Below are 13,410 nucleotides of genomic sequence, written 5' to 3' on the forward strand. Positions count from 1 at the left end.
CTTGGCAAAGAACATCATCCCCCCATCCACTTCCCCCACCCACATCTCCCGCTCACAGTTTCCCCTGCAATGCCATTATTGGAGGACCCGCCTCTCCCCTAGAGTATCTGGCACCCATGGGGGTGCTTACCAAAGTTTGGCGATTTAATGATCGCTAGTTGAAATATGCATCAGAGCCCAGCCCAGAATGTGGTGAAGATGTGGTTGAATTGGGGGCGAGGGGGTATTTATTTCGCATCTTCCTGTGCAGCGGAGGGAGAGGGGCTGCGGTCAAGGTTGGAGGACTGGAACGGGCCTCGTCGAGGGTGCAGAAGCACCAGTGCAAGTTGGCAGGGGCAGCCTCTTCTCGCCTCCCACGATTCTCCGGCGGGCAAGCAGCCGAAATGCCTGGCTGGTGCAATCTCCCACGCGACTTGCACTGATCAAAAAAGGGGCTGAAACTGTAAACGCGAGGAGGAGCAACAGCTCCTGAGCCTCCACTGGGAGCACGACCAATGGGGATGCGAGCTCCTTTGCAAGGACCAATCAGAGCAAGGCCAGCGACAGCGCGGGCCAATGGGGGCGCTGGCTCGGGGCTGCAAGAAAACGGAGCAGAAGCTGGCTGCAAGACTTGGGCTGCCCACGCGATCGGTCCTCTCCGACAGACTCTCCGTCCCGATTGCCGCACCGCACCATGGACTCCCTGATGCAGGTGGTCAATTTCGGGGCCGGGCCAGCCAAGCTGCCGCGCTCGGTAAGTCACCTCGAGTGCGCGCCGGGAGTGCGCTCCGGTCGGGAGCAGGCGCGCTTGTGGCTGTGCATCCCCGCTCGGGGCGCCCCGATTCCCCCCTCCCCGCCCCGCACGTCTCGAGGTCCCCGAACGCTCTGCGCAGTGCGCACTTCCAGTTGAGGGTCTCTCGAAAGTGAACCTCTGGAAGAATACTTTGGGGAGGGAAGCTTGGCGATGTTTGCCTGTGCAGCTGCTCTTGGCGCCAGTTGCCTGTACACCAGGTGCAGAAATCTGCTTGCTGGGGCGCACTCGGCCTCACCGCTGCGCACCTACAGATTCCCGTGCGGAGCCTTCTCCCTAGCAGGGCCGGAGACGCGTCGGAAAAGAAAAAGCTCTCATCTCCTCGTTCGCGAGCCAGGCAGTGTCGAATGGATGCATGAATGGACGCTAAGAATGAAGGGTGAATGGGATTTGCCTTAACTGGAAGAGATTGCAAACTGGAGGTCTGCGCACGACCCCTTGTAAGCCAATGTTGGCTTTAACCAGCACTTGAGATCATTACTTTACAGAAATGGAAATGTAAAAGCTTTCAATCTAGCCCAGACTTTCCCTCGTAGTCTCTCGGAGAAACTTCCTTCCCTAAAGCCTTTTTTCTCCGCTCTGTTTCACGTTTAGTTTTTTTTTTTTTTTTTGAATTGGCGTGTCCCTTAAAGGCATTCGAGTATTCAGACTCTGGTAGGCGTTGGGCTGCTAGCCCAGTTCACTTTACTTTGTTCCCGAGCAAGTGAATGATTGAATTCTCCCCTGGGCCACAATTAGACCTTTCAAGTAAGTGCAAGTGGAACTCTCTCCCTGCCTTCCCAGCTCCCAGCCAAGTTCCAGCTCCTCTCCCTGACCCCCACCCCGCTGTCCACTTCCCCCCAGCTGTGAAAGAGGCCAAGTTTCTGATAGGCTTTGAACTGCTTGGACCAGTTGCCAATGCTGATATATATATTTTTTCTAACCAGGATGATTCTGATAATATGTTGTAGCAACATGAGGCACAGTTGCTTTTACAATTATCTATTGTTGAACAGAGTAGAAATCTCCCTGGGACAGAGCCTCCTCTGTGTTGTGGTAAGAACAAAGAATTTTATAATTTTGGAAAGGAAAGGACGTTTTTCTGTTCTAAGGGCAGCACTCTCAGGAACTGAGAGAACAGGGCTTATTTTTCTCTTAGTTTTTGCTGTCAATTTTAGATGAGATTCCTTGCCAGAGCTCTGCAAATGTTTCCTCTGAAGTCACCATGAACCCCTCTCTGTGTTTTGGTTTTCTGCATATTTGTTTCATACATAATTTGTTCTGAATTTATTATAAAGGCAGTTGTCAGTATTACAATTGTTAATTATTTATTTTCTCTGGGGGGATTTATGCCCTCATATGTGCTCTCTAACCTGGGGGCAGATGTTACTTTTTATGTCTCTTTTTGGTTTAGTTGAATTGTAAGCATTAGACAAACTTTTCAAACTTTTTTTGGACTGTAACCACAGCCTTTCACAGGAGTTTGCTTGTGGCACAGAGGGTTAAAGATCTGGCAATGTCACTGCTGTGTCATGGGTTCCATTCCTGGCCCAGGATCTTCCCAAGCCATGGGTGCAGCCAAAAAAAGAAAGAGAAGAAAAATACATTTCACAAAACTAGCAAGTACCTGAACATAATTGAAACAAAAAGTTTATGAAATGTTTAACCTGATGTTTATAACATGCAGAATTTTGTATTCTATTCTGGCCTAATCTATTTTAGATCATTTAAAAAATTAGTTGTGACCCATTAAAGTGATTGAATTTTGCATTTTGAAAAAGATAAACTGCTGAATTAGAGGGGTGTGCTTTTTGGGCAGAAGTTTAAAATTCTTTATAATGATTTTGGTTATAAACTTTTATAGATGTCTTTTCAAGGAATATTATCTGTAAGAGAAATATGGTCTCAACAGAAGTTCAAGGATAATTCTGTCACAGACAGATGTTTCTTTTACTAAAGGAAATGATTTGCTAAAAGTTTGTTTGATCAGCTAGTGCTAATAACTGTCCAACAGTTTATAAAAATGACAAAGTCTTGACTTCCCTTTTTTGTCTAATTCTTTACTGTTAAAAAAATTTTTTTAGACAAGTTGCAATCCAGTGTAGATTATGTTTTATGAGGTCTTTAGCCTGTATCTTTTAAGAGAACCTCCTTTGATAGCAGGATGCTTCTATTTTGTGTACATTTTTAGAGATATTCCTTCTCTTTACTTTATGGCAATTCGCTCACACACAAAGGTAGAAAGGGAATGATCTTGGACCCATCCAAGATTTAACTACTGAGGACGTTTTGCCAATCTTATTTCAATAGTCCCTCCTTCATATCCACTTTCTCCCCTTCTGCCCTGAATTATTATTATTTTTTTCTTTTTCAGTCACACTCATGGCATATGGAAGTTCCCAGGCCAGGGCTGGAACCTGTGCCACTGCAAAGACAGCACGGGATCCTTAGTCTGATGTGCCATAGCAGGAATTCCAGCCCATGGATTATTTTTAAAGCCAATACCAGATGTGTCATTTCATTCCTAAATACTGCCACATGTATCTCTGATAAGGGCTTTCTATTCTTCCTACTAAAATGTGTATGTATATAATATATAAAAATGATAGGTGTTTTTCTTTTCAGTGTATAGTAATTTGGGGCTGGGGAATGAGTCTTGCCTCTTCTCCCCTTTCCTGGCACTGGGGTATTGGCCATAAGATGGGTCTAGTCTGTCCAGTTGTCCCTGTAAGGTAGACCATGTTTATGGGATTGTAGGGACCTTATAAGGCAGGTCAAGGGGCCGGGCAGGGGCAGGCAGCTGAATACCATTGGAAGCTCAGCTGAGATTCCCCATCTGTAAATTGGGGATGAGACTATCACCTTCAAGGCTGTTGTTGGAGAAGGAAGGAGATCAGTCCAGCAGCACTCCCAACCCCCAGGCCAAAACTTAATTCCTAGCAGGTGCTTCCTAATTCTTGCCCATTCCACCCATCCTGGTGGACCAAAAAGATGGAAAATTGAGTTACCAAATTTGGGCCTAATTGACTTTTTTTGTTGTTCTCTGAAGCCTGAACTTTTTGCCTTTTGTGCTTTAGCCTTTAGAGAGTGGCAAATGCAATTGGGGAGGGGACGTTTTCTAGGGAATCAGATTTTCCCTAAAGGGCTTATGTTGCCCGTTAAAAGAAATGTTATCAGAAAAATTCAATACTTTTTTTTTAAGTCTCAGTGAATTTTTATATCTAAGTGAATTCATGCCTGTCTCAATATTGGTCATGTTGCATAATTTCACACTCAACTTGAGTGTAAATTGCATCATCCGGGCTCTGTGGGAACCAGGGAAGGAAGTGGATTGGCTGTGGGCAGGGACTAAAGCTTCCTCACAGGCTGGTGGGTGGAACCTCTCTCCTCCCCCCACCCACCCTGCAGTTTGTGTGTCCAGGGAGAGTTGTGCATGGCATATTGAAATCATCTTTCTTTTATTTTTTTTCTAGGTATTGTTGGAGATACAAAAAGAATTATTAGACTACAAAGGAGTTGGGATTAGTGTTCTTGGTAAGATTTACTTTTGGAGTCTGTGAATGTCTAGGATTCAATAATTTAAATGCATCATCAAGCCTGGAATTTGCGCAGGGTCTTCCTTTAGGCCTTTGTAGATTTATTTTTAAATTTTGATAACTGCCATCGCCTGTTTGACAGAAGCAATTTTGAAATCGACCTAAATGCTGGTGAGGGGTTTATACATTTCAGCTTATTCTTCCATAATTGGTTTTTGCTATTCATTGGATCTGAGATCAAAAGATACTCTACATTTACATAACAGTGCCCAAACATTTATAACATTGCTTCACAATCATTTTACAGTTTTTGCTATTCTTAAACAAAAACTCATTAAATGTTTAGAAAGTACACAAGTCCTTTTTTGAATATTCTGCATGTTAAGAGTTTCATTAAGTTTGCCTCCCCTATATTATTGGGAAAGGAGACCTTTGAGTTCTCAAATTGACTTTTAAAAATTTTAATTTCCTTTTTCTTTTGTGGTAGTTCCAGAGACTTCAGTGCATTAAGAGACGGTAGGGTTAACTTTGTGCTTATTGCTATTAAATTTTGCTCCTGTGGATTTGGCACATATACTTAGATTTCTGTGAAGTTAGAGCACAGTTTAGAATTCTGTGCTGTTATGCACACAGATTCCTGTTTGTAAGAAAGATATGAGAAATCAGAGACTGAAAGATAAAACTAGTAAAAGCCTTATTCTGTGAATATTGCCACTTGAAAAGTCACTCTGCTGATTTTGGCCAAAATGTTTGCAATTTGAAAATCAGTTCGGATTTTCCCTTATAGTAATTGTGGCCTACAATTTGAATGCAAAATAACTGACATTTCCTATTATTATTTTATTTGCAAATTTTGTAGTTACATCCACAGTTACTTTTGTTCCTTTGGTTTTGAGCTGGAGCTTTTTTCATTTTGTTTATCTTTCCTTCCCCAGAAATGAGCCACAGGTCATCAGATTTTTCTAAAATTATTAACAACACAGAGAATCTTGTGCGGGAATTGCTGTAAGTTTAAATCTTTTAAGACAAAATTGTGTTACTCTTGTATGATAATCCATATATGTGGGCGTCTGTTGCATTATTTGCTAGAGTCAGTTGTGTGTTCAGCATATTGCATACTTAAATATAATTTTTAAGAGACTCCCAGATTCACTAAATCACTACATAATGCTTTTTGTTTGCTCCTTATCTTGTGTTTACTTGTTTATTTTTGTTTTATGTGGTTTTTCCAAAGATTGAGATCATTGTCTGTGGGAAACATTTTCCAGCACTGTGAAAGTTAAACTGGCTTCAAAGGGATATAAACTACAAGGAAATGGTCATCTTTGTCAGCATAATTAACTATAATTTAGCTCACTGGCTCTTGAAGTATGGGCCTCATACCACCCATCAGAATCACCTGTTGGAGGAAGTATCAAAAAATTCAAGTGCTGGACTCCACACTGTCCTGTCAAATCAGAGTCAAAATAGAAACTTTATTTTTAACAGGCTCTTTGGGCAATTCTAAGAGCTCTGAACTTGGAGCTTCCTCTACAGCACAATGGAATTAGTGGCATCTCTGGAGCACTGGGATGCAGGTTCGATCCCTGACCTGGCACAGTGGGTTAAGGATCCAGCTTTGCTGCCGCTGTGATATAGGTCACAACTGTGGTTTGAATCTGATCCCTGGCCCCGGAACTCCATGCAGTGGCTAAAAAAGGAAAAAAAAAAAAAAAAAAGAAAAGAAAAGAAATAAAAAGAAAAGAGCTCTGAACTCTGGGAATTGCTCCTCAAAACTCTCCTAGTTATCCACATTTCATTCCTTATCCAGAAAAAAACCATATTCTTTTTTTTTTGTCTTTTGTCTTTTTTGTTGTTGTTGTTGCTATTTCTTGGGCCGCTCCCGCGGCATATGGAGGTTCCCAGGCTAGGGGTTGAATCGGAGCTGTAGCCACCGGCCTACGCCAGAGCCACAGCAACGCAGGATCCGAGCCGAGTCTGCAACCTACACCACAGCTCACGGCAACGCCGGATCGTTAACCCACTGAGCAAGGGCAGGGACCGAACCCGCAACCTCATGGTTCCTAGTCGGATTCGTTAACCACTGCGCCACGACGGGAACTCCAAAACCATATTCTTAAATAGATTGCTGCTTACAAGAAAGGTTTTATATATTATATAAATTTATTCACATAGACACACAAAAATGGTCACCTTGAAAACAAAACACTTGTATCTTTTTTGTCTGTTTAGTTTATTTATTTATTTTCTGTTCATAAAACTAGAGCGTGTTCAGGGTGGAAAGGTGAGAGAAAAAAGAAACTCACAAATTCAACTGGAATTGTTCATAACCTCACTGGTCATGGGTAATCATTGTTAACGTTTTAGGGCCCATCCTTGCCTCATTTCATCAGCAAAATTGGAATTGTACTCTTTATTTCATAATTTTCCCTTTAAAGTGCCTTGATATAATAATGCTTCAGATGGGGCAGGCTGGGTGACATTTTTGTGAGGAGCACTGGAAACCCGTAGCAATGTGTGTGTTCAGAGCTGGTTGTTGTCTGCTTGGCTTAGCATTCCAGGGCTGCCTGCCGGGTCCTCTGTCATGCTCAGTGAACAATCCTGTCCTTCATGGGGTGGGTACTTGGAATGTTGGCCCAAGATATGTGGCGTTTGACCCGCATGGCTGTGAGCCTCTCCACTCTAGACTTCCAGTTCAATTTAGGGACCAATCCCTTTGTCTCCTAACCAGGTTTCTACTTTGTACCCCTGTACCTAGGCCACTATCTGGTGTCCTGCTGCCCAGTTCTTGGCCATGTTCACTGCCCTGCATCTGGGTAAATTAACCAGGAATCCTGCCTTGGGCTGCCTTCCTCCCAGCTGCTGAGAACCTCATGGTTAGAGTTTCCTAGGACTTGCTTGTGTGCTTTGCTATCTTCCTGAGCACTGGATAGAGGCAGGCATGGTTCAGAACCAGACATATGCATACCACCTCTCATGCTGATGAGGCCAGGACCCCCTCACATTACCCAGCCCTTTGGTGCTTTCCTTTTGCCCCTGTGTGCTGAAGGCCATCTGCCTTCTGTATAGCCTGTGTCTAAGCTCTGACATTGCCCAGAGGCTCAGGTACAGTTTCCATGGCATAATGCCTCTGGAACTGGCTTTACCCGACTGCCTGTAGCCATTCCAGCCATCATCTTAATTTTCCATGCTGAGTCAAATAATTTGATGTATCTCAGTAGGTGATACATGCTCAGGCCTAAAGCATTATCAAAGATCCTTCTCCAGTGTCTACTTGGTTCATTGCATGGACCAGCACATACAACTTTTAGGACTTTTGGTTGCAAGGGACAGAAACCCAACTCTTGGTTTAAGCACAAAAGGGAATGCATTATCTCTGATAACAGAAAAGTGCAGGAGTGATTTAGGAGCTCACCTCGTGTCAGGAAGTACTTTTTCTCATCTCCTAGCTCAGCTTTTTTATTTATTAGCTTCACCAGATGGCCACCAGTAGTTGCATGATTAGCTCCTACAAGTTCCTTCTTTCCCTTGATAGAAAGAGCTCCTCTTTCTTAGAAGTTTGATCCAAGGTCTCAGAACCAAACCCCACTGGCCAGCTTGGGTCACATGTTTATCCCCCAGAGCTGGGATTGGCCACCCTTGAGCCAGGTGGCCCGAGAGTGGCAGTGGGATGCTTCCTTAAAGGAACAGCAGGGTACTAATAGCTTCTGTCCAAACAGTACCCATAGGCTCCCACCTTAGGGCCCAGTACATATTTGTACAAGGAACTGAGTAGATAAAAAGTGGATTGGGGAAGGCAGAATAATAATGAATTTTACTATCATTCTTGTAGTGGATCCACCCAGGGTAAAGTGCTGGAAGAGCATCAGTCATTCTCAATCTTTGATCCTGTGAGTCTCTATTTACTGTCACCTCTGTTTTGGCTCAGATCCATTCCAGACAACTACAAGGTGATTTTTGTGCAAGGAGGTGGGTGTGGCCAGTTCAGTGCTGTCCCCTTAAACCTGATTGGCCTGAAAGCAGGAAGGTGTGCTGACTATGTGGTGACAGGATCCTGGTCAGCTAAGGCTGCAGAAGAAGCCAAGAAATTTGGGACTGTGAATATTGTCCACCCTAAACTTGGGAGTTACACAAGTAAGTGCTGGGAGCTGAGCTGGAGAGTGAAATGCTGGCTGGTGGCTGGTTCCTTCTTAGCTAGCAGGTTATTCCTGCCTGGGGCAATTCTTTCTTCCCCTTGTCTGTCGTTAGATAACATTTAGATTGGCTGGCTGTACCCGTTAAGATTACTGCTGCAGAAAGATTAATTCTAGGCTAACTTAGCTGCAAAGCTTGGGAGCCTATTTAGCTTTAGGTATGGTTTGATCAGGGGCCTCCACAGTGTCTCATGGTCCTGGTGTCTCTCCCTATCTCCTCCACAGTCAATAAAGTTGCCCTTTCCATTGTAACAGATGGCTACAGCTGCTCCTGACTTTATATTCTCCCACATTTCAATGGCTTTGCTCAAGGGTGCCCAATGACAGTCTCATGTCTCCTATACCCCTTTCCACATCAGTCACATGGCCATGCCTGTGTGGCATTCTGCCTTCCAGGATGTGGGTGGAATTGGCTCTACTGGATCTCCATGGGCCGAGAGTTGGGGAGGCTGGTGCTGGAAGAGGCCATAGGATGGATGGATACTGGGTACTAAGAAAAAAACCCACAAATTCCCACCACACCATTCTTAAAGAGTATTTTCCCCCAGTAACGGTCCAAAAGGGTGGGATAGATCATCCTTTTAGGGTGTTGGTGGTGATTGTAGTGTAGGGTGGATAGGGCGTTTTCACTCGTGAATGTTCTGGAATCCATCTTGTACCGCTAGGGGAGGGGCGTCATTCCTGATGGACATCCATCTCTCTAAGGAAAGAGGGATGTAAATGTGCAGAGTCCCCAGCTTGTCTCCTGTGATAGAAATTCCAGATCCGAGCACCTGGAACCTCAGCCCAGACGCTTCCTATGTATATTACTGTGCCAATGAGACCGTGCATGGAGTGGAGTTTGACTTTATCCCGGATGTCAAAGGAGCAGTGCTGGTCTCTGACATGTCCTCAAACTTCCTGTCCAAACCAGTGGATGTGTCCAAGGTAGAGACTAAATGAGGCTTGGGTTGGGGATGGGGATGGGGAACCCAGCGTCTCAATTCCTTTAAGGACATTTTAACGTATGCTAGAACAGGGAAAGGCTGACACGACTGGTTGTCAGAATGTCTAAGTCCTGACATTCCCAGCCCTGTGTTAACCATCTCCTCCAGGGTCATGCTCCAGTCCTTGGGAGTGGCTTTTAGAAAATATTTTTGGTCAACACATTGGTAGTTGCTTGCAGTCATCAGTGGAAGATGCTCGTGCTCTAAGCTGGGGGTGGGTGATATGAAGGAGCCCTGCTTTGCTTTGTACCTTCCTCAGCTGCAAGAGCATCAAAAACGAGTGGCACATTAGGGTGGGCAATGGGAGCAGTGTGCCAGAGGCATGTCATGGGGAGGAGGTTGTATCTGTAAGGAACTTAAAACAAAGTGGTCTGCCTTTTTTTTTTTTTTTTTTTCTTTTTTAGGGCCACATCTGTGGCATGTGGAAGTTCCCAAGCTAGGCTTGGAATGGGAGCTGCAGCTGCCAGCCTACACCACAGCTCTCGGCACCACTGCATCCTTAACCCACTGAGTGAGGCCAGGGATTGAACCCACATCCTCATGGATACTAGTCAGGTCCTTAATCTGCTGAGCCACAATGGGAACTCCCCATTTTAACTATTTTTAAGCATACAGTTTTGTAACATTAAATACATGCATACTGTTATACAGCCATCATTGTTATTTATCTCCAGAACTTTTTCTTCCCAAACTGAAACTCTGTCGCCATTAATCAATAAGCCCAGTCCTCCTTTCCCACATAGCCCCAGCCCCCGGCAACCACTATTCTACTCTGTGTCTCTGTGAATCTGAGTGTTCAACATAAACTCATATAAGTGGAGTCATGCAATATTTGTTTTTTTGTGTCTGGCTTATTTCACTTAGCATAATGTCCCCTAGGTTTGCCCATGTGGTAGCATGTGTCAGAACTTCATTCCTTTTTAAGGCTGAGTAATATTTTGTTGTATGGATGTACCGTTTTGTTTATAGCCTGCTTTTTATTATCAGTCACCATGCACTGGCAATTCTAAACAATGTCAACTATAAAATACTTCTCCCTGCTGTCCCCCCTCCTCCCACTTAGGATGCCACTGAATTTTCCCAAAGGTTTCGTGGGACTACATGTATGTCTTATTCAAAAAAATTTCCTGGAGTTCCTTTTTTTTTTTAAACTTTTTAAACTTTTTAATTAATTCAAGTACAGTTGATTTACAATGTTGTGCCAATTTATGCTGTACAGCAAAGGGACCCAGTCATGTATATGTATGTACACACACACACATTCCCTTATATTATCTTCTATCATGGTCTATCCCAAGAGACTGCATATAATTCCATGTGCTACAGCAGGACTTCATTGCTTATCCATTCTAAATGTAGTAGTTTGCACCTACTAATTCCAGTTCCCAGTCCATCCCACTCCCTCCCCAGCCCTCTTGGGAATTTGTTCTCCATGTCTGTGAGTCTGTTTCTGTTTTATAGATGGGTTCATTTGTCCAAAGTACCTTTAAACATTTTTTTTTCTGAAATTTCTTCTCTTTCAGGCAACTTGTCTCATTATTTCTCAGTATTTTCTGATTGTCCCTTTATGCAAATATAAATGGATAAAAAATTGGTTTCTTTAGGTTGCCAAAGCAAAGTAGTCTTACTTTGGATGTAGAAAAAAGGTATAGAGTGAATATGGTAGATACAAGGTTAGAAGGTCTTCATAGTGATGGGGGTGGGCTGGCCCCTTCCTGGAGAGAAGGCCTGGGCATATTCATAATCTGCAGGCTCTGAATTTATGAGTATTTTTTTTTTCTTCTTAGGGCCACACCCATGGCACATGGGAGTTCCCAGGCTAGGGGTCGAATTGGAGCTATAGCTGCCAGCCTATGCCACAACCAGGGCAACGCAAGATCTGAGCCATGTCTGTGACCTACACCACAGCTCATGGCAACACTGGATCCTTAACCCACTGAGCAAGGCCAGGGATTGAACCCAAGTCCTCATGGTTACTAGTCAGGTTCATTACAGCTGAGCCACAAGGGAACTCCTGAACTTGTGGGTATTGATGTATTGTCCCAGATAGAGATTTTGTTAGAGAAAAAATATATACTCGAATACTTATAGTCAGTTCCTCATAAACATTGCGCTTTGGAAGGAGACTGAGAAGTATGACCACATTTATGAAAAAATGACTTAAGAGCATCTGAAACAGCAGGCTTTCTCCTTTTCAGTTTGGTGTGATTTTTGCTGGTGCCCAGAAGAACGTTGGCTCTGCAGGGGTCACGGTGGTGATCGTCCGAGATGACCTGCTGGGGTTTGCCCTCAGAGAGTGTCCCTCAATCCTGGATTACAAAGTGCAGGCTGGGAATAACTCCCTGTACAACACACCTCCCTGCTTCAGGTAACTCCGGGGTGTGGTTTGGGGGCCAGTGAATGGGGGGGGGGCTCAGTATTTCCCATCAGTATGAGGTGATTTCTTAAAGTAAGGCATGGGCCTCCCTGGTTAGGATTCAGCATCATCACTGCTGTGGCTTGGGTTTAAACCCAGGCCCAGAAACTTCTTCATGCCGCAGGTATGGCTAAGAAAAGAAAAAAAAGTAGGGCATGATTCCATGAATCAATCCCTGACCTTAGTCCAGTTAGACTGTCCAGATTCTTTGCCCAGCTCACCTTTCTCTCATCACCCTCTGTGTACTGATTGATCAGCTTTTCTTGCCTTTCTTTTTTTTGGGTATTTTTGTTTGATCTCGGTAGCCTTGGTGGTTCACCATTAACCCAAAGGTTTTTGCACATGAAGTGACATGCCTGCCTCTCAAACAACCAGGGCAGCTTTGGAGAAGGAGTTTCAAAGGCGGAGCCACTGGCCTTTTTCTTTCCTCACTGGACCTGCTTGAAGCTGGCTGCCTGGCATCAAACACATTGTCTGGAATAAACACCCCTGTATTCTTTTACCCAGTTGGTAGGGGTCCTTGTTTTCTTGGAGCAAGGCTATCCTGTCTTATAGTCTTCAGTCCAAGAGAGTCTCAAGTAGTTTTTTAAATTCATTGTGATGCCTAGGATTTAACAATTGCCTGAGAAATTTTACTACTAACTAGCTGTATGACCTTGGGCAAGTTGCTTAACCTATGTGCATAGCAGGTGTTTCTGGGAACAATTGGTTGCACGGTGGGTGGCAGGAGGTGTTGTCCTTACCTGTTAGAACGTGCAGCCAGGGCCTGGCTGGCAGACAGGGCGAGGCAAAGGCCATGATGCTCTGGGAGTGAAAAGATGGGAGGAGGCAGGGCAGCACTGGCCCTGCACTGTGGCCTGAAGGCCGGCAGATTCCGGTCTGAGCACAGGCTAGAGGACCAGGAGGAGTTGTCAGCCCTCTTTGGCACCTTCTCCATGACTAACCTTGAAACAAATTTTTTTAAAGAGAAATTTTTTTAAAGACATAATCAAGAGGTTAAAATGTGATCTGTTAATATTAGAGTGAAAAATCAGCAGGAAAGCTGATCAGTGAGAAAGCAGACCAGTCTGATGGGAGGTAATAATGGAGTCAGATCCATGAAGACACTGAGAAAGTTCTCCTTTCTGAGCCAGACACACAAAAACAAGGGCTGAAAAAGAGTGAAGTTTCTTTTCCAGACAGATTAGGATAGGGAAAACAGATCATCTCTGGGCAGAATTGCTAATAATATTTGATGAGAACTGTTAAAAGATGGAGAATGATTAGAGATTGGGTTAAATGTGCTCTGATCCAAAATAACCCCTGGTATCTTGTTTCTTTTACCCTGAAGGAAGAGAAAAGAAAAAACGTAAAACTCTGTATAATTGAGCAGTTACCCTGAATCTATGACTTGAAAAACTTAGGTTTCATTTGGGGTACTTCAGTTTCTAAGGTTAGGAAATTGTAACTCACCCGGTGAGAACAAGTAACAAATGGAGGGAAGAAAGTTTGTGCAGAACACCCTCCCCGG

The 13,410-nt window shown here is 44.1% G+C and overlaps 1 protein-coding gene across 2 annotated transcripts in view; it reads left to right on the forward strand.

The window, feature by feature from the left end:
• Window positions 1-579: 579 nt before the first annotated feature.
• Window positions 580-13,410, forward strand: part of PSAT1 (phosphoserine aminotransferase 1) — a 29,131-nt gene continuing 16,300 nt past the window's right edge. The window contains exons 1-7 of one of the 2 annotated variants that reach the window (XM_047767812.1): window positions 680-733; window positions 1,717-1,825; window positions 4,243-4,303; window positions 5,241-5,310; window positions 8,234-8,439; window positions 9,253-9,425; window positions 11,683-11,852. In XM_047767812.1, the coding sequence (XP_047623768.1) occupies window positions 1,718-1,825; window positions 4,243-4,303; window positions 5,241-5,310; window positions 8,234-8,439; window positions 9,253-9,425; window positions 11,683-11,852 (788 nt within the window). In that variant the 5' untranslated portion in view covers window positions 680-733; window position 1,717. Of the gene's footprint in view, window positions 734-1,716; window positions 1,826-4,242; window positions 4,304-5,240; window positions 5,311-8,233; window positions 8,440-9,252; window positions 9,426-11,682; window positions 11,853-13,410 lie in introns of both variants that reach the window. The other variant, XM_047767813.1, reaches the window with a different exon arrangement.

Source organism: Phacochoerus africanus, chromosome 2 (assembly GCF_016906955.1).
Source record: "Phacochoerus africanus isolate WHEZ1 chromosome 2, ROS_Pafr_v1, whole genome shotgun sequence".
Taxonomy (NCBI): Eukaryota; Metazoa; Chordata; class Mammalia; order Artiodactyla; family Suidae; genus Phacochoerus; species Phacochoerus africanus.